Genomic DNA, 25755 nt, shown 5'->3' with positions numbered 1-25755 from the left:
ATTAGAAACATATAATCAGAGATGAGAGTTTTCAGCAACTGGAGGAAACGGGCCAAGGCAGTGCCCCATTTTGCAGGAAAGTAGAGCCCTGAATTTAGTGACCTAAGTTTCCACAAAAACTGTCATAAACCCCAGGACTTCTGTTTTGGGGCTAGTGCATTTTCTATTTAATTTTACTGCCTAACAATTAACTAGTTATTGTCATAGTAAAATAGTCTTGATTCGGAATTTAAATTAGTAATTTTAGTCAACCTTATAAATCGTGGTGAGGGTGCTATGTTCCAAATAAACATGTAATATGGATTAAAGTCTAGACATTCCCCTAGAAATCAGCAATCTCAGAGTACTACTGAGTATCTATTTCTGAAATATATGTTGAACACAAAACTCTCTTTCTCCCTGCCTCCCTATGGTCAAAATGACTTTCAAAACTTTAAGTCAGCACATTCTGTAAATAAAACAAAAACGATTAAGAGCCCTATTCTCTGCAATCCATCTCCTCTTCTGCAATAAATCGAAAAAAAAAATAGTCTCTTGGAAATCCATTCTAAAACATAAAAGCATAAAGGCAAATCAACAAAATCCAAAGGAAAGCCATAAAGCCCAGAAGAGCACAAGATCTGGACTGAATCCTGGCTTTTTCTTTGGCAATTTATTAACCTTTGAGCTTCAGGTGTTTCATAGCTAAGTGAGGATAGTAACACAACAGTCACTTCACAGAAGTTGCTGTAGGAATAAAATGAGGAAAATCTTGAGAAGAATGGACTGAACATGAACAGCCAGGACAGATATGAAACCAACCTGGTTTTTAGAACATCTTATGGAGCTAAGGTAAAGAGGAAGCCAGCCCTGTGTGTTGTAAAAAATTGAGAACACAGAGACCAGAACCAGCCTCTGTTGAGGCCCTGTGTGCTTCAGGGGCCAGAAAAGACATTATTTGAGTGTTGGAGCCCGCTCAACTCTTCCAGTGGTCCTAGTACCTCCGTTTATCCTCTCCCCAACTCCAGATGGCCTAACATCCTTGCCCAAACTGTGCAAATCACTTTACACGCACTATTGCATTTAATCCTCAACAAGAGCTTTGGGCAGGAAGTGCTTTTAATCTCCTCACTTAACACATGAACAGACAGGCTCAGTGGTTAAATACCTTGCCCACAGTCACAGAGCTGTGACTGAGACAGAGCTGTTACTCAAACCCAGGTCAGAACCCAAGCGCCTTGTGTTGAATCTGGATAACCACAGTGGGCAGATCAGAAAGCAGGGAGAACATTTTCAAGGGACGATCCTCAACAATTATTAATTTCTATCTTGAAATTGCATAAAAAGACAGCAGTCAAAAATCATGTGAAAATTATATGCAAAGTTAAATTTAGCCCTTAACATTTCATGTATTTAGATAGCGGTAACAATAAAATATACTACTTCACAACATGGCTATGAGGGATTTTCCTTCCATAATAGGCAATAGCCCTTTGCTCAAAGGGACTCAGGAGATAACACATTACCCTCACATGGCAACACATGGAGCAAAGCAGAACAAAGGCTACATTAACTTTTCGCTTGTTATTCTCATTCCTGATCATGGGAAATACAGTCATAAGTTAGAACTATTCATACCACATCTAACTTTTCTTCCATCTCCCCCCTCCAAAAAAATTATTGGGTTGTGGGAGGGGGAATGGGAGGAAGGGGGTCAAAAGGTACAAACTTCTCCTTATAAGTTAATTAAATACTGGGGATATAATGTACAACATGAAGACTACAGTTAACACTAATGTATGGTATATTTGAAAGCTGATAAGAGGTAAATCCAAAAGTTCTCATCACAAAAAAAATTTTTTTTGGTATCTATAGGAGACGATGGCTGTTAACTAAAATTATTGTGGTGATCATGTCACACTATATAAGTCAAGTCATTATACTGTATACCTTAAACTTACACAGTGCTACATGTCAATTATTTCTCAATAAAACAGAAAAAAAATGCTTAATATAATGAGATTGGCCATTAGTTGGTAGTTATTGATGAGTAGTTACTGATAATATGGAGGTCCATGGTAGTGTTTTGTCTGCTTTTGTATGTTTATAATTTTTCATAATACAATTTTTTCAGTTTAAAAACATGCAATAGACATGAGTTTTGTGTCTCATGGAGTTTAAATAAAACATGAGGCCTGTGTGTCTTACTACATAACTGTTATTAGCCATTGAATGTGTTGTAATAGCAACGGATGCAGAACAAACTCTGGGCCATTTCAACACTGATGTGATTTCATCTCATTTCAGCTACATAAGTTTTCAACTTCATAAAAATTAAAACTATATATAGGGAGGGGACCAGAGTAGAAATTAAAATAATTCGAAAGTGAAATCTAGTACCTTATACAATGACAATCTAGATCACAAAGAAAATCATTTTGTCTAAGGCAGATAATATCAATAGTCAGGTTTATAAACATTATATTTTTATAATTTCCTACTTAATGCTGATACTTAACTTCAGGTCCATACACATTTTTTTCTGCTATAATTTTATTCGCTTGGATTTAAAAAGGTAAGCTTAACACACGCCACATAGAAACATAATGTAAAAGTAAAAAAATATACTTACTATGAAATCATCATAAAACAAAGTGTGACTGACTTGCAAATGTCTTATTAAACTGCCACTAAAGCTTCCTGGATTCTCATTAGGTAGTAAACGGCAAAGTGGACAGAACTGGAAATAAAGAAAATCAAGAGTTCAAGAAAGAATTTAAAATAATCAATGTCAGAATTAAAAAATTAAATAACCATTCAACAAGTGAATTTTAACTTTATGAATCTATTGGCCATTCCTCAGCATAATATTTAAAAACTGCATAAATATTAACCAAATAAAATTGCATTTATTTCTTCATATGCATTTCCTGTACTTAACAGTATAGCTATTTATTTCATATTTATCAATCTATTATTTAAACAATATTGCAGTTAGTAGATGTAGCATAATTTATTTAATCAGTTGCCTCCGTCTTGAAATACTTAATGGCTTTAAAAAATAACCTTTTTCATTTTCAAGTATTTATAAACTCATGAGAAATTACAAAAATAATGCAAGAGGTCCCATGACTCCATCATCCAGCTTCCCCAGTGGTAATACCTTATAACTGCAGTACATTATCGAAACCAAGAAATTGGCAATTAACTAGACTACAAGCCTTACTTAGATTTCACCAGTTTTTGCATGAACTCAGTTTTTTGGGTTTGTGTGTAACATATACCCCTAAAGTAGTATATGATAAAGAGTTGGGGCACCTGGTGGCTCAGTTGGTTAACTGTCTGCCTTCAGCTCAGGTCATGATCTCAGGGTCCTGGGATCGAGCCCCATGTCGGGCTCCTTGCTTGGTGGGGAGTCCGCTTCTCCCTCTCCCTCTCCCTTTGCCCCTACCCCCAATGCACGTGTGCTCTCCCTCTCAAATAAAATCTTTAAAAAAAAATACACTACTTTATTACATTTTTTTTTACTGCTTTATTATAATTTATCCTAGGGTTTTTTATTTTTTATTTATTTTAAAGATTTTATTTATTTATTTGAGAGAGAGAGAGAGAGAATGAGAGATAGAAAGCACGAAGGGAAGAGGGTCAGAGGGAGAAGCAGACTCCCTGCCGAGCAGGAAGTCCGATGTGGGACTCGATCCCGGGACTCCAGGATCATGACTTGAGCCGAAGGCAGTCGCTTAACCAACTGAGCCACTCAGGCGCCCTATCCTAGGGTTTTTTAAAATTCTATTTCTTCACATTTTCATTTTTTAAAATACGAGATGCAGAATCATTACTGAGGGCCAGGTATGTGTTAGGCATTAAATTAGGTAGTATTCTTATTTGATCCTCACAACAACCTAGTGAATTAATTATTGTCCTGTTTCTTTCATGAACTCAATTTCAGAAAGGAAAAAAAAATTAGCTTAAATTTATACCACTGTATAGTATCAGAACTGGGATCTAGGCCTCCTAATAGATAATTCGATTTTATTTTCATATTATAACAGTGCTTAATTTATCTGTTTGGATGGTAACATCTTGCTTTAAATTTAAATGAGGTCTTTATGTAATTCTTATTGTTTTGGGGGGGTCTCAGTTTCAGTATGCTCAATATTTATACATAGTTTAACTTCTGAATTTTGCTCTAGTCCATTATTATGTGTCTTATTTTTAATAAAATTACATCATTTCAGTTATTATTGCTTGATAGTCATTTATGATTTTCTAATGCTCTAGCTATCTTGGTTACTTGGCAACACTGGCTATCCCAAGATAGACCCCTATGTAGTAATGAGAACACAGCTGAGACCAAGAAATACTTTAACAAAAAAGCAACATTAATTTTTTTGTAATGTGAAAGAAGGGACACTAGTTATAGAAATTTGTTCACTCAGTACTCTTTACAGTACCCCTACTATGTGTTGGGCACCTGGAATATGCAAACCAGTGAAGATACAGTTGTGTTGCATGGCCTGTGAAGTCGGGGAGCTTTCAAATCCCAGCACCAGCTCTACCGAGCTGTGTGACTGACCTTCAGCACATGAACTTCTCTCTTCGGTCAAGTGGAGATACCACCACCTAACTTGTAGAGTAGCTATGACGTTTAGAGAGAATGTCCTCCATGTGCCAGGTACATACTAGGCATTTAATAAACACCATGTATTTACTACTATTTGATCCTTGTTCGTGAATAGTTGGAGCTCCATGAGGAAGAAACTCCACGTGTCCTGTTCGCTCCTGCATGCCCAAGTACCTGGAAAATAGTTTCCAATTTCATCTCTGCCTCTCACTGACTTAGCCTTGGCAAGTAATTAATCTTATCCTACAAAATGAGAATTAGCTCATTTGCAGAGCTGTTTGTATATTTAAAAGGTGTCATTTAACATTATGAAGCTCAGTCATTATACTAGCTCAGTCCTTGGCACAAATGATAAATGGTTGCTATTGTTATCACATAAGCAGATACTTTCAATACTGCAAAGCAAGTGCTATACCCAAGATGTTACACCATATAGTCAAGTGTTATACTCAAAAAGGCAGTTCAAGACCTAAAAAGGAAATCATTAATTTTGCCCAGGAAATCAGGAGAGGCTTCAGCCAAGCTGCCGGTAACTGAAATGAGTCTTGAAGAAAGCGCCAGCAAATGCCAGAGTGAGAAGCATCACAGGCAGAGAAATCAATGCACAAAGGACAGGCCTGCTTAGGGAATGGGAAAAGCTCTGGGAAGCTGAAGGTAGGGCATGTTGAGGGAAGTGGTAGGAGATGAGTTTGCAAGGGTTAAGTTGGGACCAGTTCTGCTCAATAGATATTTATTTGAGCACCTATTATGGTTTCTGTAGGCCCCATGTCAAGAGTCAGAGGTACAGAGATGCTAAGCCCTGACCCAACGATGAAGGAGATTCCAGATCTAGTGAAGGAGAAAGATACAGAAAACCTGGAACTTTAAGCAAAGTAGTTTTTGTTTTTAGTCTGATGTTGAAAGGAGCTAGTGGAGACTTCGGTCTTCTGCTGTACATATTTAGTTGTGTAACTCAAGAGATTTCTTCCAGAAGGACATTGGAAAACAAAGGTGAACATCTATACTACTCTAAGGATTTATTTTGTGTCCTAAAGTGAGGGATCTGACCTGAGGGAGGAGAGGGTAAGAATAGGAAGGAGAAAGAAATGGTAAGAGGCTGACTAATCATCGCCAAGTACCTAAGTGTTCACCTATACTCTCACTAACGTTGCCAATTTGCTAACATCAGCTCATCCTTTATTATGCACCTCCACTCAGTGCTCCCAGGCCATGACACTCATATTAGGAATCAATCAATGCACAGTGTATATTCAAAAGATGCTGACCTCATCTCAGTATGGACTTTATCTGATGGTGAACTCCACAGGTGAAAACAAGCCACCATATCAGAAGTTACCACCAACTTCAATCCTTCAGAACACCTATTACAAGGGACACCCAGTTCTATCTGTGGTTTAGATTAACCTCCACAGCAACTATCTGATGGCAAGTGCCATTTGGGAAAGAAATTTAAAATTCCTGAATCCAAAAAAAGAGAAAAGAGACATGCACTGAAAATAATTACAGGCAAAAATGTAACCAAAATTAAGGTACCAGATTGCACATCTAATTTAGCAAGAGTCTGAAAGCAAATTTAATAAAGATTTTTTCCTTCCTTCCAAAACATTTATGCACATACACTCCCACTGCCCAGTCGAGTCACAGATATTCTAAATACCCACAGAAATAAACCACTGTGGCGCAGGTGGCTCAGGCTCTAGTCACCACAGTTTATGTTCCAAACCAATAAAAGTCCTGTCCCTTCCCTTAAGGAATGAATCTCGGAAGCAAGGCAGAAAGTAAGAGACTACTGGAACCTTTGAATCTGGGTGAATGGAATTATGTTTTCCTTTAATATCTTATTTTTCATAATCACTATATCCTCCTATGCGCTAGGTTCTCTGCCAAGAGGTGGGCAGGCAGTGTTGAACAAAGAAGTTCCATGACTTCGTGACCCTGGTACCTTACAGGGAGAGACAGACCTGAAACGAACACACAATTACAAATGGTGATAAATGAGAAAAAAAGAGGGGAGGAAAGCAAGAGCTGAAAGTAATTTGGATGTCAGGGAGGGATTCCCTGAGGAAGAAAGATTTAAGCAGAGTTCTAAAGGATAAATATGAGCCAACCACTGAAAGAAAGAGCACTCTGGGCGGAGAGAATAGCCAGAAAGTGTGGCTTTTGCTGAAACATCTTCCTTTTCCAAAACAAAATACCAAATTTCTCTCAAAAGTGGTCTCTCAATTCAATCTGAAGCATGCTGCTTATGTCACTGGACTCCTTTGAGTTTAATATTCCACAGAGGCAAATTTTCAAAAAATAAAACATGGCAGGGGCGCCTGGGTAGCTCAGTTGGTTAAGCCTCCAACTCCCAATTTCAGCTCAGGTCATGATCTCAGGATCTTGGGATCAAGCCCCATGCTGTGTAGGCTCGGAGCTCAGGGAGGAGTCTGCTTCTCTGCCTCTTTCTCCTCCCTCTCCCTCTGCCTGCCCCTCCCCCCTGCTCCCACAAGTGCTCTCTCTCTCTCTAAAATAAAAAATACAACATGGCAGAATATAATTACTATGTGACAAAAAGGAGCTGTCGGTTCTTAAAGCTGCATGTAAGAAAAGTCACAATTTCTTGATGTTCTTAATCTACTACCCCAGTCTTGAGCAACTCGGAAAGAAAAGATTAGTGGCTTGTGGTTCGATTTCTGAATTATCTAATTTTATCTAGAAGGCAGAATCATTTGCTCAAATCTCTAACTGCCATGAAACTTCTTACACCAGATTAAGTCAGATGAGGTCACTGATCTTATCTGTAAGCAAACCCAACAACCCAGCCCCTCAAAGCAATAATTCCTTGCTAACTTCCACACCAACCCAGAATCAGCCTTGGACTTAGGACTTCTCCTGGGGTATTTTCACCAGCATGCCCCCACCGGGGATTCCTAAGCACGTGAACCCCAAATATGCCACAGTATCTACTTCCTGCCGTTTCATAACCAAAGCGTATATCCGGAATTCCAGTGGTTCTAGATCCTTCAGAGTGACACATGGCTCGAGTTTCTACTCAAGCATGAAACATTAACAGGAAAACTGAAGGTCTTCTGCTCTAGAGACCACCTACAGACAGCCCTCATGTATTACAGAACCACGGATTTTGTGAACAATCTGCTCCTGCCTCAAGGCCACGATAGCATCCTGGTCTTTGGAAATTCACCACTTCACTCCCCAACCCTTCTGGCTTGGGTTCCCCAACTGTGAGAGTACATGGCTTCCTCAAAATCTCCACTAGCTTGGTTTTATGTAGTTGCAACAATGGTAGTAGCCCACCATTATCACCTGACTCATTTACTGCTACCTTGTGAAAATGGGATCATTATTATCATCCCCATTTTACAAATGATGAAACAGAGGCAAAGACATTGGTGGGATTTGCTGGGATTGGTACCAAAGTTCATCTCCTCCAAAGCCTAGGTTTTTGACTATTAATTCCATGGGCAATCTGATCCCACCATTCCTGGTTTATTTCTGCCCTTAGATCCACTTTCTTCAGTTCCTTCTATTACCTCTAAATCAAGGAAGACCTAGCTTCCACGAGCCACCTTCAATCTGATGGCCAAACTGAGCAGCGTGGGGACTGGATTTCTGCCGGGGCAGGGACACAGTACCAGTGGACAGACCAGTACATGACCTGCCCCAGAATGCTGCTATGATGCAGCCCAAGACCATGGTCCAAAGCACCTGGTGTTCCTCCAGCCAGAGCAGCACTGGGTACTGTGGTTAGGGCTCAGGTTGTATGGATAATACCCTCTTACGGTTGCTAGGAGACAAAGAAGCACTTAGAACTGGGTAAATGGTCGCTACTATTATGCCATCCTAACTCTTCCTTCTAACTTCCTCTAGCTCCCCAGGGACCTAATATAAAACAGCTCCATAGCCCAGTTCCTCCCACAGAACAACTAGAGCAGTAAAGGCCCATGATAATCTCCCCTGCTCTCCCAACACATATCAAGCCATTCCAAGAACCAAAACCCCTAAACCATTAGGATCAATAACAAATACTTTGACTCTACTGTGTGGCTTCTCTTGTGAACCTGCTAGTAGAGCACAGGGGTCCACCATGCTCTGGAGCTAGACTATTGTGTTCAAATTGTGGCTCAGCTACTTAACAGTTGGTGACCTTACAAGACTTGGGTAACCTCTCTGAGCCTCAATTTATTATTTGTATAATGGAAGTGATCACACCTATCTTCTATGATTGTTATAAGAATTATCCTTGTTTGTAAATATCTATCTATCATCTATCTATCCAATATAACTACGTTTCAATCTCATCACTTTCCAAGAGGATTTTATAGGGAAAAAAAAAAAAACCTTAAAACTCAAATTTAAAAAACCAAAACTCCTGGGTCTGCCTGGGTGGCTCAGTCGGTTAAGCGTCTGCCTTCAGCTCAGGTCATGATCCCAGGGTCCTCGGATCGAGCCCTGCATCAGGCTCCTGGCTCAGCAGGGAGCCTGCTTCTCCCTCTGCCTCTGCCTCTCCCCCTGCTCATGCTCTCTCTCTCTCTCTATCTCTGTGTCTCAAATGAATAAATAAAATCTTAAAACAAAAGAAAACAAAAAAAAACACACCAAAACTCCTATCTATATAAACGACACGCATACACATATATTTGTGTATATAAATATATACACACACATACATATATAAAAATATATACATATACATATTTATACCATAAAACGAAAATAAAATTCAGAACAATCTTCGAGGTATCATTTTATATCTGCTAAGCCTTTTACTTTAATTTTAAAATAAATGCACCCAATATTAGCCAGGTTAAGGTGAAAGTGGTTTACTCCTAAATTGCGGACACAAATATAAATTGACTTAACCTTTTTGGAATGCATTTAGAAGTATATTTCAAGAGCTATTAAAAAGTTTGCACTGGCCGCCTGGGTGGCTCAGTCGTTGAGTGTCTGCCTTCGGCTCAGGTCATGATCCCAGGGCCCTGGGATCGAGCCCCACATCGGGCTCCCTGCTCCGCAGGAAGCCTGCTTCTCCCTCTCCCACTCCCTCTGCTTGTGTTCCCTCTCTCGCTATGTCTCTCTTTGTCAAATAAATAAATAAAATCTTTAGCACTTTTTGGTCCCAGAAGATAAATCTAAGGAATTTCCTCTTAGGAAAAAATCCAATAGAAGGAAAAGTTCAAATGTACAATATGAATTCAAATCCTAAAATTGGTAACAAGTGTACAAAAAATAGTAAAAGGGCTAAGTAAATGAGGATGTACCCAGCACCACCCTGCTTTCCCTCACAACTATACAAAAAATGAAAATTATCAAAGCCACACGGCAAAGGAGAACTAAAATGCCAGGCTGAAAAGAATAAAAAAAGGAAGCATCACAGTGAACCTAGGAAATGATGAGCAATATGTGTATTTAATGTGCAAGCATATGGATAAATACTCAGACTATGAAATAAACCATAGAATGAATAAGATGAATAACTTTCTACTTTTCATTTCTAGTAAATTGTCATGATAATCCTATTTGCATTATTAAAAAATGTTTTTTACTTAGGATGTGACCACAGTTAGTATGCTAGAGTTGGATCTTAGCTATGTGTTTTGGATCTTCTTAGTTGATTATGCCCATAATTATGTGTAAGAGAGAATGTCTAAGTTCATAAATGAAAGAATGCACATTAGTAATTCTTAGCACTTTCAATTCAACACTTTCACATATTGTTAATAGTCACGGAATTATCACAACCTTGCATAAACTATCCTTTATAACATATCTATAAATAGAAGCCTATTAAATGGATTTCTAGTGTATATTAAATGCAGACACTGCAGAAATAGTAACGAAATTGCTTACCACAGATCTCCTTTCTGATCTGTGATGAGTAATGCAGTGATCCAGCAAGCTGTCTTCATCCAATTCCCTCTGACAAAATGGACACACACACCTGGAAATTGCATAGAATACAAAAATTACTAAAGTTGTTGGCATTTAACTAGAGGTAGAAAATAGAATGTAGGCGGATCTAGTTCCCAGCCCTCGTTTTTCCTGATTTGACATTATTTTTCCATCCTGATAATGGTCAGATGAGAAAGTAAGTATCCTCATAGGGATACGGCAGAGAAAAGTAAGTATCCTCATAGGGACACAGCAGAGAAACAGTTATATATAATGAACACGAAGCACTTTATTCTCTTTGGAAAAGAAGTGCAATCTGAGCACCCATTAACTGGGAAACTGGGGGATCACATCACCCAGCTATCCCTGGGTTACTTTTTCTTGTTTCTTTTTCTTTCCCGCTTTCCTAATTCAGGTCCCATAACTGGGTGTTACGTGTTCTCCAACTCCACCACCATAGGTAACTCCTGGTATATCTAAGGAGTACTTGTCCCTTATGTTGTGCTGTCCACTACAGGAGCTAGGAGCCACATATGTCTACTGGCACTTGGAACGTGGCTACTGAAATTGAGTTATGCTGGAAGTACAAAATGCACACTGGGTTTCAAAGGCTTAATATTTAAAAAAAAAGTGAAATATCTGAATAATGTTGATATCGATTACATGTTCAAATAATAATATTTAAGCTAGCTTCAGTTAAATAAAATATACTAAAAATTAATTTCACTGTTTCTTTTTACTTTTTTAGTGTGGCTATGAGAAAATATAAAATTACCTATGTCTTCTATTGGACAGTGCTGCCCTTAAACTCATAGGGACAATATGGAGGCTTGGAATATTTTGCTCACTTTCTTTTTTTTTTTTTTTAATTTATTTGACAGAGAGAGAGACAGTGAGAGAGGGAACACAAGCAGGGGGAGTGAGAGAGGGAGAAGCAGGCCTCCTGCCGAGCGGGGAACCCAATGCGGGGCTCGATCCCAGGACCCTGGGATCATGACCTGAGCTGAAGGCAGTTGCTTAACGACTGAGCCACCCAGGCGCCCCTTTTGCTCACTTTCTATCATAGATACAACTTCCTGTTCCCTGACACTTGTACTCCAGATAAGCTCCCTGTATAAGAATTTTAAAAATTTCAATTATGTAGTAATAAGTTCTTTTATAAAGCAAAGATTTCTATCTTAAATGCAAATATCAATCTATCCTGTAAGATTGATTAATCAACAACACTCCTCATTTTGTTATTTTAATTCTTTATTATTTAATTCTAATTATTTAATTTAAATTAGCTCACATATATTTTTAAATTTTCATAAAGCCTATCAACCTTGCAGTCAAACCCATACCTTTTCTTAACCCATTTATTATCCTTCCTTCTTACTGGTCCTTGCAGCCAATCTAACAGAATTCATACTCTGTTTTGAGCTAAAATCCTCATTTAAAATTTATAACATCAAGGTATAAAACTAATCCTACAATAATGGATACATCTGCAAAGCAATATCTAGTAAAACAAAAGGAAGCAGGGCAATCATTTAGACTTCAGGTTAGGAAATTTAAGCTTTGAGTGTATTTTCTTAAAATAAGTAAGACTAACATTTTCCTTCAGGATAGAGAAAAAATATCACACTCTTACGGAATACCACTAATGGTTTCCAAGCCATTAGCCTATGCAGGGAAACACAAATCATTTCCTTATTTTGTTGGGAGGGAGAGACTCCAAACTTTGGAATTACAGGATAGGTCATGCCCAGATTCATTTCATTTTTTTTTTTTTTAGGGAACAACAAATAATGGTCAATATTCTCCATTGCCCCTACTACTACCTCCACCCTTCCTCCAGCCCCATAAAACATTACCCACCAAAAATGTATCGGGTTTAGGATGCCTGGCCCAGGCCTGTTCTTCCTTGTTAGACTATATACTGAGATGTCACTTCCTACCTTCTAAAGCCAAACCAGCAAAACCAGAGGAAATGAGCTGGGGCACTGAGCAGTGGCAGTGGAAGGGTGAAAAAGAAGAGGCTCTGAACCAGGACCTACTTCAAGCCATTAGTCAGAAAGCAGAGCCTTGCAGAACTTGAACAGTTCCACATTCTATTTTTGGATGTTCCTTAATACAAACTTGTCTGGGCAAGTTCTCCCAATCTCTCCAATACTCGGTTCCCCTTATGCAACGTTTTTCAAGTAGAGAAAGCAAAATTCTTTCATAATTATTGCCATTAACAAATGACTACCAATAAATAGGTGTTATGGTTCAGAGCCTGAACAGAACTCCATACATATTTTCACAATAAGAAGGTTAACCTTTCCAGCCTATTAACTTCTTTACAGGCATATCAAGTTTAACATTCAATTACATTGTGTCGAAACAAACCTGGTTGCCGTCTCCCCAAGTTCCTGCAGCGGTCCATACTTATCTATATACTTCTCACAAGATCTTATGTGTGCCCTCATTTCACTGAGGCAAACCTATATAAAAGCAAATTCAAAATAAAGTCCCTGTTGAAAAGGGCTCAATGAAGTCTTATGTGATCCAGCTTTATTACTTTCATTATTGCAAATAAGGTCATAGCAATGGGTCAGCTGATTAAAAGGATATATTCATGACAAGAGTACAACAAAGTTAAGGCATTATCAAGAATAACACTTTACAAATGTCTCTAATACTTAGAAGACACAAATGTTGAGTTCTTGAGTTTGTTCTTCTAGAAAGCATGTATTTTTTATTTTACTTTTATTTTTTAAATATTTATTTACTTATTTATTTGAGAGAGAGAGTGAGCACACACGCGCACGAGTGAATAAGGGGAAGGGCAAAGGGAGAGGAGAGAGAATCCTCAAGCCGACTCCATGCTGAGTGCAGAGCCTGATGCAGGACTCGATTCCAGGACCCTGAGATCATGACCTGAGCCAAAATCACGAGTCAGATGCTTAACCAACTGAGCCACCCAGGCGCCCCTAGAAAGCGTATGTTTTTTTAAAGTGGAAAGACAGGGTGCCTGGGTGGCTCAGTCATTGGGCGTCTGCCTTCAGCTCAGGTCATGATCCCAGGGTGCTGGTATAGAGTCCTGCGTTGAGCTTCCTGCTCAGCGGGGAGCCTGCTTCTCCCTCTCCCTCTGCCCCTCCCCTCTGCTTGTGCTCTCTTCAAATAAAGAAATAAAATCTTTAACAACAACAACAACAAATAAAGTGGAAAGACATATTAACTCAAATTTACTTTTTTTTGGACACCATTACCTAACCTGGTGATGGTAAGAAGTGAGAAAGATAAACGGGAGAGGAAAGAGTGCAACCAAGATGGAGGGGAAAAAAAAACGTGAGAAGAGACAGAGGGAAAGGAAAACAAGAGAGATAAAAAGAACCAATAGATGGATTTTAATTTTAAAGATGGCCATAGTAAGTAAAAGGAAATCCTGTGCCTCAGGGAAAGATATAAATACCATGGTTTTATAATATATCCAGCAGTATTAAATGAATCCACAATACACAGTATACTTAATGGCCCCATTAAGAGCAAACATAAAAGACAGCTCTTAACAGTCCATTTTTACCAAGGCAGAATAAAGAGCCCTTGTTCCTCAGGATATACATTCAGAGATCCTAACCATGAGGGATCTGTGGCTAAATAACACATATGCTACTAAATATTTCATTAGAAACTCTGATAAAATCTTGCTAAAGGAAGCTTTGTATAGCTGTGGTAAGGTGGTCGACCCACGCTGCTTCGTTTTGCTCAAGCTACGGAAGTTAAACCTCAAACATGAAATCTACCCGGTCAAGGAAACTGTTATGATTGCTTAACAAAGGACAAAAATAAAAGCAAGTGGAAAAGTGAAAACAAATCCGTTTTACCAATATCCACCTAGGACCCATCGAGGTAGCTGTCTTAAAACACACTGTTTTCCCAAGCTTTCATATGCAACTTTGCACATCAATTCTCTCACATCGCTTTATTACTTTTCTTAAAAGTTTCTTTCTTCCTTTTTGTATTCCTTGAACAACAAAGATAAGCATTCTTTTTCTTTTTTCTGAAGATTTTATTTATTTATTTGACAGAGAGAGAGAGACACAGTGAGAGAGGGAACACAAGCAGGGGGGCATGGGAGAGGGAGAAGCAGGCTCCCCGCTGAGCAGGGAGCCCGATGTGGGGCTCGATCCCGGGACCCTGGGATCATGACCTGAACCGGAGGCAGACGCTTAACAACTGAGCCACCCAGGCGCCCCAAAGATAAGCATTCTTGATACAAATTAGAAATCTGGGAACTGTATACTGACAAATGAATTGATAAATTCATGGACTGTCTAGACACAAAATTATGTAAGACACTGTGAGAGATGGCAGAAGAAACATAAGCCACTGTGCTTGCTCTAAAGATGCTTATCATCTAACAGAGGGGGGACAAAAACCACACCTGGACAAGTAGATATGAAACTGTGATACTAAGGCCGGGCCTCGTGGAATGGAGATCCGGCTGGGACTCTGAAGAGTAAGACTCTCCTTATTCTTGGAGGATATGGCAATAGTCCTGGCAAGAGGAATAACATAAAAAGGAAGAGACAGATATAAGAAATACCTCAAAGGAAAAATCAAAATATCTGTGAATGATCAGGGTTAAAAAAGGAAGGGGATTTCTAGCCGGGAAAATTGAGAGAATGTTCGCGTTTCTGACAGACACCAAAGGTGGGATAAAAAAAAAAAACAACTGGATGACAGAATACTAGGGTGAGTTTGATTTGTGCATGTTGAATTTTATATGATGACAAAAAATATCAAAGTAAAAATAAGTAATAATCTATTATTAGGAATGTAAAAAGCTATTATTCTGCGCATTTGCCATGTTCCAGACAGTGCCAAAAGCCATATATATTTTATCATTTTCCCTTACAACTATTCACCATTCTGTGACATGAATGCTATCTTTTTCCTCATTTTACAAAAACATGAACAAAAACTTAGATAATAACGTCCCCACATCACAAATAATGAGTGAGAGAATTCACATGTAATCCCAGGAAGTCTGACTCCAAAGACCATGCATAAATTTTGTAGTCAGACAGCCATGAGTAGGTTCTTGAGTCTTAAATATTCAAAAAATATATTAAGCACTAACTATGTGCCAGTCACTTCAAAGTGCTGGGTACACACACAGTTGCCAATAAAACAGACATAGTCCTTAACCTGACGGAACTTAACTGTGGTGGGGATAATTGACATACATTTAAAAATCACAAAAGCAGGGCGCCTGGGTGGCTCAGTTGGTTAAGCGTCTGCCTTCGGCTCAGGTCATGATCCTGGAGTCCCAGGATCGGGTCCCGCATCGGGCTCCCTGCTGATCAGGGAGTCGGCTTCTCCCTCTGACCCTCCCCTCTCTCATGTGCTCTCTCTCTCATTCTCTCTCTCAAATAAATAAAATCTTTATAATTCCAAACGGTGATAAATAGTACAAAGAGGGTACAAAGCACAGGGTACTCAGAAAGCATAACAGGCTGTAATGTAGATTAACAATCAAGAAAGGTTCTCTAAAAAAATTCAGACCCTTAACACATAATCTCTCCTTTGATTACTCTGGACTCTGTATAATAGTATCTTCCCCTTAGCAGTTCAAATGTTAACATATTTATTTATTTATTTTCTTAAGATTTTATTTATTTATTCATGAGAGACAGAGAGAGAGAGGAGAGAGAGAGGCAGAGGGAGAAGCAGGCTCCCCATTGAGCAGGGAGCCCGATGCGGGACTCGATCCCAGGACCCTGGGATCATGACCTGAGCCGAAGGCAGACGCTTAACCATCTGAGCCACCCAGGCGCCCAAACGTTAACATACTTAAAACTTTGTGGATTCTTCTCCAAATCCGCTCCCCGTATCAGCACCTTCGCCTGCACCTACACACGTCAGAAACCCAGGAGGTATTTTTGACACTTTATACTCTCATTCAGCTCCACATCCAGTCTGTTACCAATTTCCTTCAATTCGCTCTCCTAAGTGCCCCTTGAAACAACCTCTTTTTTCTTTTAATGTTTTTTTTAAGATTTTTTATTTATTTATTTGAGAGAGAGAATGAGAGATAGAGAGCATGAGAGGGAAGAGGGTCAGAGGGAGAAGCAGACTCCCTGCCGAGCAGGGAGCCCGATGTGGGACTCGATCCCACGACTCCAGGGTCATGACCTGAGCCGAAGGCAGTCGCTTAACCAACTGAGCCACCCAGGCGCCCTTGAAACAACCTCTTATTCCCTGTCTAACGCTGTCACCCTAATCCAGCTTCCTTACCTGACCCATCGCAATAGCCACTGAATTGGCTCCACCAACCCTGCTCTAGCCCCCTCCAAGCCATTCTCCACTCACACGAGAGAGCACTTATCTTAAAAATATAAACCCGATCTGGGGCGCCTGGGTGGCTTAGATGGTTAAGCATCTGCCTTTGGATCAGGTCATGATCCCAGGACCCTGGGATCGAGCCCCGTATCGTGCTCCCTGCTCAGCAAGGAAGTCTGCTTCTCCCTCTCCCTCAGCCCCTCCCCCCCCAGCTGGTGCGCTCTCGCAAATAAATAAATAAAATCTTTAAAAATAGATATATAACAAATGATGTAATATATGGTGATTAACATAACAATAAAAAATTAAAAAGAATAGATATATAAACCTGATCAAAAGAGTACACTCTTTCCATAACTCCCTATTGTGTTTAGGATAAAATCTAGACTCTTTTCCATGGCCGGCAAGACTTCACATGATCTAACCAGCCTAGTACAGCATCAAAGGAGGAAACCTGCCACAAGGGGGACAGGGTCACCTGACAGAAATACTGCGAAGTCCAGAATACAGGAGGAATTATGCCACTGGATTTAATAATAAAGCTATTATTCATGGGTGGGCTGCAAGAGTAGCGGGAATGGAGGCCACATAATGGGGGGGCATGGTCACGGGAGTGATGGGAAGGGACACGAGGGAGGTGGTCGGTGAAAGCATTTGTTTGAAAAATGAGACAGCAGGAGTCGGGTGCCAAGTTCACAACAGCATACACAGAGGAAATTGGTGAAAAGGCAGGGGAGAGGCGGGGACATTAAACTTCAGAAAGACCGGGCAGGATGAAGTCAGAGGCACAGGTGAAATGATTGGCCGCGTGACAACTTTCTCGGCCGGCTAAGCCAGTAACCGTGAGCACAGAGAGAGGGCCACATACCGGGGTGTCACACTCGGTGCAGTTCTGGTACTCGGATTTCATTCTTTTGGCTACATCGGTGGCTGGAACTCCTTCTGAAGGAAGATAGGCCCGGCAATAAGGACAGGTCCATTTATTGTTCTTCAGACTGGTGGCGATACAGGAACGGCAGAATCTGCCCCAACCAAACCAAGAATACGTTATTTTCCTTTAAGGTATAAGGGAGCCAGCACTGTGTGTCCCTCTGTGTAAAGTGTATTTTAATGATATCTTGTACACTAGGAGCTGGCTGTACTGCCAAGTTGAAAGTGCATTTGCATCCTCTACTTGGCAGAGAGCTTCTTACCTTCCCAGTAAGACTGCTTTGGAGTCACACGTTCTCACTACACTCACTGCGTGCATTTGAACAGAGGGCACAAAGTGATGAAAAGAGTATTCCTATAAGCCGAATTAAAACTATAACCCAAAGGACAGCTAATGTGTTCTTTCTTTTCTCTAATCCTATTTTACCCCAAATGTGGGGTGGGGGGGGAATAGGTCTTTGCTCTGTGTGATTTTGTATGTGAGATAAGAAAATAGCAAGAAATCCAGGAGGCAAAATACCATGCACGTGATCAGCCTTACAAAATAATTTTAATGTCATCCCCAGGTATAGAAAATTATCTAATCAAAATGAGCACCATTAGGAATGTCCTCCAGGTCAAGAAATTTATTCTCTGGCTTATTTAAAGATGATCATAATAAAATCTTAACATAATCAATAGAATTCACAGAAAATCTGGACCTATTTATAGGAGCTGTTGAAGACTAAGTACACACAAAAGTAAAAATGACATTTAGATAAGTTATACACATTAGCGTGGCCGGATAGCTCTTAAAGTGCTCACCATATACTATCTATTTGGGAATATTAATTTATGGCAAAAGTTAAGCTTTTTAAAATTTAAATATACTGGGGCGCCTGGGTGGCTTAGTCGGCTAAGCGTCTGCCTTTGGCTTAGGTCATGATCTCAGGGTCCCGGGATCGAGTCCCACATTGAGCTCCATGCTCAGCAGGGAGTCTGCTTCTCCCTCTCCCTCTGCCCCTTCCCACCTCTTGCTCTCTTTCTCTCTCTGTCTCAAATAAATAAATAAAATCTTTTTTAAAAATTTAAATATATATATATATGTAGAAAAGTTCACATATCATAGGTATAGAGTTCATTGAAATTTCCCAAACTGAACTCTCAATTATATTAGCCATGACTGATGCTTAAAAGAACTCTCTTCTACATCTGTTACAAAATTCTTATACACACAGAGGATGCTGACACCTGCATTGTTCTTGAGGCATCTGCTTGATGTTTAGGCCGGTCCAGCGTCCACTTCCTCTTGCAAATAGCACCCTGATTTCACTCTGCAAGAACTACACCTCTTATATGAGATACAATCTGGTGGGACCTCAGTCAAGGTGCCCACAATCCCCTGTTGAAGACAAGATCTGAGTCCTATGCTGTATTTCACTTCTCTGTGCTTCAAGTGATTACCTGCAAGTTCCAAGACCCAATCTGCCCTTGCACTTCTTTGAGTCCCTAAGAAGTGGTTCTCAGAGTGTAGTCTTGAAGGGTATTTATTACAAGTGGTCCAAATGGTCAAGCTGTAATCCTCATACAACATTTAGGGTTCTGACATGAATTATTCATTCACATGATTTAGGAGCAAGCAGATGATACTTTGCTATCTCGGTCAACAAAAGTCTTCCTTCACAACTTACTCGAGTTTTATACCAATACAAACAGAAGACGAATATTGGTGTTGAGCCCTGTGGTGGGCACTGATCGACATGCTCTTGCTTAGCTCTCAGAGTAATCCTAACATGCTGCTCTGCTCTCTCCTCCCTTGACTGGAGGCAAACAGAGGTTCAGAGACATGTAACAACTTGCCGAATTTACACAGCCTGAAGACAGGAGTACTTTGCACCTCAAACGGTTTTGGAAGGAGCTCAAAGTATGCGTGTAAGGTCCCCAATTACCCCAATGGTTCCACTTATTATTTTTTGACTTTACAGTGATGTAAAAGCAATACTCATTCAGGAGAAAATATACTTCAAATTTTGAATTTTGAGATTTTCCCGGTAGGCAGGAAATCCTCTCCTTGCTGCGCTGGGCAGCTCCCAGTCAGCGATGCAGATAAACAACTGATACACTTAACAATCATTCTGTACCCAGACAACCATTCTGTTGTCCACTTTCAGTACAGCATTCAATAAATGACACAAAATATTCAACACTTTTATTACGAAATAGGCTTTGTGTTAGATGATTTTGCCTAACTGTGAGCTAACGTTAAGTGTTCTGAGCATATTTAAGGCAGACTAACTAAGCTATGATGTTTGGTAGGTTAGGTGTACTAAATGCGTTTTGACTTACTTTTTAGGATGGATTTATTGGGACATAACCCCACTGTGAGTCAAGAAAGATCTGTAGTCCTTTTTAAGTCACCTCCATTCCTCCCAGTGACAAACAGAAGCAGCAAAACTATAAAACTATGGATGTACCTGTATAAACCAGCCAACTTTGCACAGAGTACATTTCTACTGTCATTTTGTAGTGCTTTTGCATTTACAACTGATAACTATAACAATGGAAATGCCTAGTAGATATACATGAAAAGTAGCACATTTAAGGCATTTAAAAAAAAATCAAGTCCTTCACTGTAACTCCCTTATGTTTGCACAATGATGTTACATGTGGCATGAAACTCTCAAATGAGCATTAGACAGACATTATTGCATTCTATGAGAATATTAGTTGCAAATCACATAGATCAATTAGCTGTACCCATTTTAACAAAAGTAATTATTAAATGGAGAAAACACATCAAGACTAAGGTGTTTTGGGACAGACCGAACTTGCTGGTTATGAGTACATAAAAACCATGATTTTTTAAAGTGTTACCAATAAGGAGAGGAATGGATGCTACTGCAGCTTAAGTCTCGCTTTTCGGGGCGCAGAAATAAGATTGCAGAACGGCTTAGTTCAAAAATATCTGAAGGCACCTGGGTGGCTCAGTTGGTTAGGCGACTGCCTTCAGCTCAGGTCATGATCCTGGAGTCCCCGGATCGAGTCCCACATCGGGCTCCCTGCTCAGCAGGGAGTCTGCTTCTCCCTCTGACCCTCTTCCCTCCCGTGCTCTCTATCTCTCATTCTCTCTCTCTCAAATAAATAAATAAAATCTTTAAAAAAAAATCTGAGATTAAAAGTCTCCCCTTAAAGGTACAATTATCAAATTCAAGTCTTGTGAACTGGAGAATTTAACATCCTTCCTCTAGTACATTAGCATAAAAAGTATGTAAGTGATCAAACATTAAATGAATTGTCTAATTAGAATCCATACAGGGTTATTCAGGTTTAGGTAATGTGTGTGTGTGTGTGTGTGTGTGTGTGTGTGTGTGTGTATGATATATATATATATATATGCCATACAACAAGGCACAAAAACAAGGTAACTCACAAATAAAACCTCTTAGAAAGCAAAGTGTAGTTGGGAATGCAAGCTGGTGCAGCCACTCTGGAAAACAGTATGGAGGCTCCTCAAAAAGTTAAAAATAGAGCTCCCCTATGACCCAGCAATTGCACTACTAGGTATTTACCCAAAGATACAAAAATAGTGATTCGAAATGATATACTGCACCCCGATGTTTATAGCAGCAATGTCCACAATAGCCAAACCATGGAAAGAGTCCAGATGTCCATCGACAGATGAATGGATAAAGAAGATTGGTATATATACACCATGGAATATTATGCAGCCATCAAAAGGAATGAGATCTTGCCATTTGCAATGACGTGGATGGAACTAGAATGTATTATGCTAAGCAAAATAAGTCAGTCAGAGAAAAACAAATACCATATTATTTCACTCATTTGTGGAATTTAAGAAACAAAACTGATGAACATAGGGGAAGGGAAGGAAAAAAAAATAGGATAAAAACAGAGAAGGAGACAAACCGTGAGAGATTCTTAACTCTAGGAAACAAACAGGGTTGCTGGAGGGGAGGAGGGTGGGGAATGGGGTATGGGTGATGGACGTTAAGGAGGGCATTGTTGGGATGAGCACTGGGTATTATATGCAACTGATGAATCACTAAATTCTACCCCAAAATTAATAATACACTATATGTTAACTAACTTGAATTTAAATAAAACAAACAAAAAGAAAGCCAAGTGTAGAACTATCTATATAGTATGAGCTATTTATAGGTTTATAGATGTATAAAAACATCTAAAAAGATTAGAAAAAAGAAACTTTACCTACCTTTTGGAGAAATGGGAACTAGAAAGAAGAGGTGGGTATGTGATAAAAATAAAAAAGAATATTTACCTAGTGTTTTGGAGAAATGGGAACGAGAAAGAAGAGGTGAGTATTGTCATTGTCAAATTTCAAGTTTGAACCCTATGACCATATTACCTACATAATAAATGATTCTTTAAAAAAGTTACAATCATTGGGATAAATGGTCTGGTAGATTTTTTTTTAAAGATTTTATTTATTTATTTGACAGAGACAGAGACAGTGAGAGCAGGAACACAAGCAGGGGGAGTAGGAAAGGGAGAAGCAGGCTTCCCGCAGAGCCGGGAGCCCGATGTGGGGCTTGATCCCAGGACCCTGGGATCATGCAAGCCGAAGGCAGATGCTTAATGACTGAGCCACCCAGGGGCCCTGGTTTTTTATAAAACAAAATATATAGGCATCTTTTGGTCCTGCAATACCAGGCCCATGTATTCATTAAATAAAGAGAAATGAAAACATATATCTATTTGTACAAGAATATTAATAAGGAGTGTATTTATAACAGCCCCAAACTGGAAATAACCCTGGTGTCCATCAACAAGAAAATGAAAAAGCAAACTGGGGCATATTCCTACAACGGCATACCACACAGCAACAAAAAATAACAAATTACTCACATATACAGCAACATGGAGGAACCTCAAAGACATACTGAGTGAAAGAAGCCAGACACAACAGAGCACTGCCTGTATAATTCCACTTACATGAAGTTCTTGAACAGGCAAAACTGATCTATGGTAGAGGAAAAATATTTTTTAAAAATGTTTTTCTGGGGCACCTGGGCGGCTCAGTCATTAAGCGTCTGCCTTCGGCTCGGGTCATGATCCCGGGGTCCTGGGATCGAACCCCGCATCGGGCTCCCTGCTCGGCGGGGAGCCTGCCTCTCCCTCTCCAACTCCCCCTGCTTGTGTTCCCTCTCTCGCTGTCTCTCTCTCTGTCAAGTAAATAAATAAAATCTTTAAATATATATATATATATTTTTTGGGCGCCTGGGTGGCTCAGATGGTTAAGCGTCTGCCTTCGGCTCAGGTCATGATCCCAGGGTCCTGGGATCGAGTCCCGCATCGGGCTCCTTGCTCAGCGGGGAGCCTGCTTCTCCCTCTGCCTCTCTCTCTCTCTCTCTCTGTCTCTCATGAATAAATAAATAAAATCTTTAAAAATATATATATATATATTTTAAGGGCATCCAAATTCAGTGTGAGGAAAACATTGCACTGCATTTATGATTATTTAAACAAACGTAAAGAGCACAGAACAATCTAGAATATAACAAAAGGCTGAAGAGAGACAATACAAACCATTTAAAACTGGATATGCGTAGCTTCTAGCAACAATAGTTAATCCATGGTTATAGAGAAGACTATAAGAGAATGTATAAAACTGCACAAACCTCCCTAGACCCACCCATGTAAGCATTCATACACTGGCGAAATTTTTAGCCATAGCTTACTTTTGCCAGCTACTCATGCCAGGATTGAAATTGTGGCAGTGCCTAAGGTCCCTGCTCTCAGAGTTCTAGAATGGGGAGGGAGGTAATAAGCAGGTAAACAAATAGACTGACAAATGCTAAATGCTGGGGCACCTTGGGTGGCTCAGCCGTTAAGCGTCTGCCTTCAGCTCAGGTCATGATCCCAGGGTCCTGGGATCGAGCCCCGCATCGGGCTCCCTGCTCCGCAGGAAGCCTGCTTCTCCCTCTCCCACTCCCCCTGCTTGTGTTCCCTCTCTCACTGTCTCTCTTTCTGTCGAATAAATAAATAAAATCTTTTAAAAAAATGATAAATGCTTTGAGAAGAAGAAAACAATTGACAATGAAAATAGAGTGAATGGGGCAAGGGGAGCATTGAGATGGGTGGTGCCTGAGATGATATTTGAAGGCACCCCTCTAAAGAAGATCTGGGAATGGTTTTCCAAACTGAAAAAAAAAGGGTACAAAAGATAGGGGCCATCCTGCTGAGGTATAGAAAGCCAGCATGCTTGAGAGGCAGGGGGCCCCAGGGAGAGTACGCGGAGACGTAGGAGGGGGCATAAAGTGGGCAGGAGACAGAGCATAAAGCCATAACTAAGGGTGATGGGAAGGCGCTAGAGGGTTTTAAATAGGAGGGTGACACAATTTGATTTAGATTACATAGATCACTCTGGTTCTTGTGTAAAGAACAGATTTACAGAAGTACGAGAGCCAAAGCAGTGAGGAGCTCAGGTTTAAGCCATTCTAAGAGCCAGTTCAAGAGAGGATGATGGCCCTAGACCAACAAAGTAACAGGAGGCAGTGTAAGTGGACAGATTTAAGATTTATTTTGGAAGTGAGGCAAAGAGACTTACAACATACGAAATGACAACAAATATATTATCCTAAGTGAGAGAAGTCAAACACAAGAGACTACTTATTGTATGATTCCAAAACTTAGTGACAGAAAGCAGATGGGGTTGTTGGAGCCAGGGGTTTGGGGAGGGGATCGTCTACAAAGGACTTGAAGGAACTTTTTAGGGCAATGGAATTGACTGTTCTAGATCTCGTCTGTGGAGGTAGTTATATAATTACCAAAATGTGTCAAACATTTTGTGTGAATTGTACTGTATCACCTCAATAAAGCTAAAAAACAACACAACAAAACAAAAATGCCCCCGTGACAACAGGCCAGAAACAACAACACTGCATGAAGCAGATCACAGAAATACATACTGCTCAGAACCATTCAGAATCTTGGAGGCCTACCTCCTACACTACCCCAGGCACACAGCAGTTACTCAGTAAATTGAAATAACGCAATCAGTTATGAGGAACGGATCAAAGGAGAATTTTCTTGGCAGGGCCCAACATTGCATTAATAAGGAAGAGTGTTAGGTCCTTCTGAAAGAGCCCAAGGGATAGAAACGAACACAAACCTAAGGAGATAAGGGATTCCTATTTGTCTGCCCCCTCTCCACCTTCATAAGGTAGTTGAGAATGATGAATCATAAAAGACACAATCACAATGAGGAGAAATTAGGTGAAAGACAGAAGCTGAGGATAGAAGTCAATTACATTTTTTAAGACCAGTTCAATGTTTTCAAAAAGTCTGAGTGAGTTGCCATTGCTTTAACATCAGATTTTGCAGGGTGCCCGGGTGGCTCAGTCAGGCTCCATGCTGGGCATGGCACCTCCCTAAGATTCTCTCTCCCCATCTCCACCTAAAAAAATTAAAAAAAAAAAAAATCAGATTTTACAACTAAACCCAAATTTCTGGCTTCTTTTAAAAGCTAGTCTCCTCCAACTCCGGACTCAATTCCCATGTGGTCACGTGGGCTGGCACCGCCAATCTCATCCTGTGGAGGACTCACCCTCCACGTTCATTTACATCACTTGGAGTTTGCAGCTCCTGAAGACATGAATTAGGAACTGGATAATGACTCTAAGAACTTTGAAACCAGACGGAAACTTCAATACCCCGCTCCCTCTGATAACTTTATTAACCCGTTTCCCTAAATTAAGTGACTATCAATAAAAGCCCTTTACATAATGAAGAGGTCAGCAAAGCACTGTAGAAGAATGAGGAAAGGCTTGCTGAAGACACTGGGTAAAATTTGGTAGTCAATCTTAAGAGCTAAAACTGAACCCTGAGTATCATAAATTTAAGGAGAGAAGGGATGCATTAGGGATTCCATGGGGTCCTGGGCTAGACAGACAAAGTAAGTACTCAGACATGGTCCCCAAATAGGACTCTGCAAGAGCCACTGGCAACATGAGGCCGATCTAACATTTTATATATGTTCTCAACACTAGGCTGCCTCA

At 40.0% G+C, this 25755-nt stretch overlaps 1 protein-coding gene across 4 annotated transcripts in view; it reads right to left on the bottom strand.

Moving 5' to 3' along the window:
• Nucleotides 1-25755, bottom strand: part of RNF125 (ring finger protein 125) — a 46094-nt gene that overhangs the window by 11727 nt on the left and 8612 nt on the right. For all 4 annotated transcript variants that reach the window (XR_003517105.1, XR_003517104.1, XM_027577156.1 and 1 more), the window contains exons 2-5: nucleotides 17676-17829; nucleotides 12869-12963; nucleotides 10454-10544; nucleotides 2612-2719 (exon numbers count right to left, since the gene is read on the bottom strand). Coding sequence is in view for 2 of the 4 variants with exons in the window: in XM_027577156.1 (XP_027432957.1) it covers nucleotides 2612-2719; nucleotides 10454-10544; nucleotides 12869-12963; nucleotides 17676-17829 (448 nt within the window). In the remaining 2 variants the exon portion in view is untranslated. The remainder of the gene's footprint in view (nucleotides 1-2611; nucleotides 2720-10453; nucleotides 10545-12868; nucleotides 12964-17675; nucleotides 17830-25755) is intronic.

Source organism: Zalophus californianus, chromosome 14, assembly GCF_009762305.2.
Source record: "Zalophus californianus isolate mZalCal1 chromosome 14, mZalCal1.pri.v2, whole genome shotgun sequence".
NCBI classification, from domain to species: Eukaryota; Metazoa; Chordata; class Mammalia; order Carnivora; family Otariidae; genus Zalophus; species Zalophus californianus.
The sequence above is the reverse complement of the archived record's forward strand: the minus strand, read 5'-3'. Positions and strand labels throughout refer to the sequence as shown.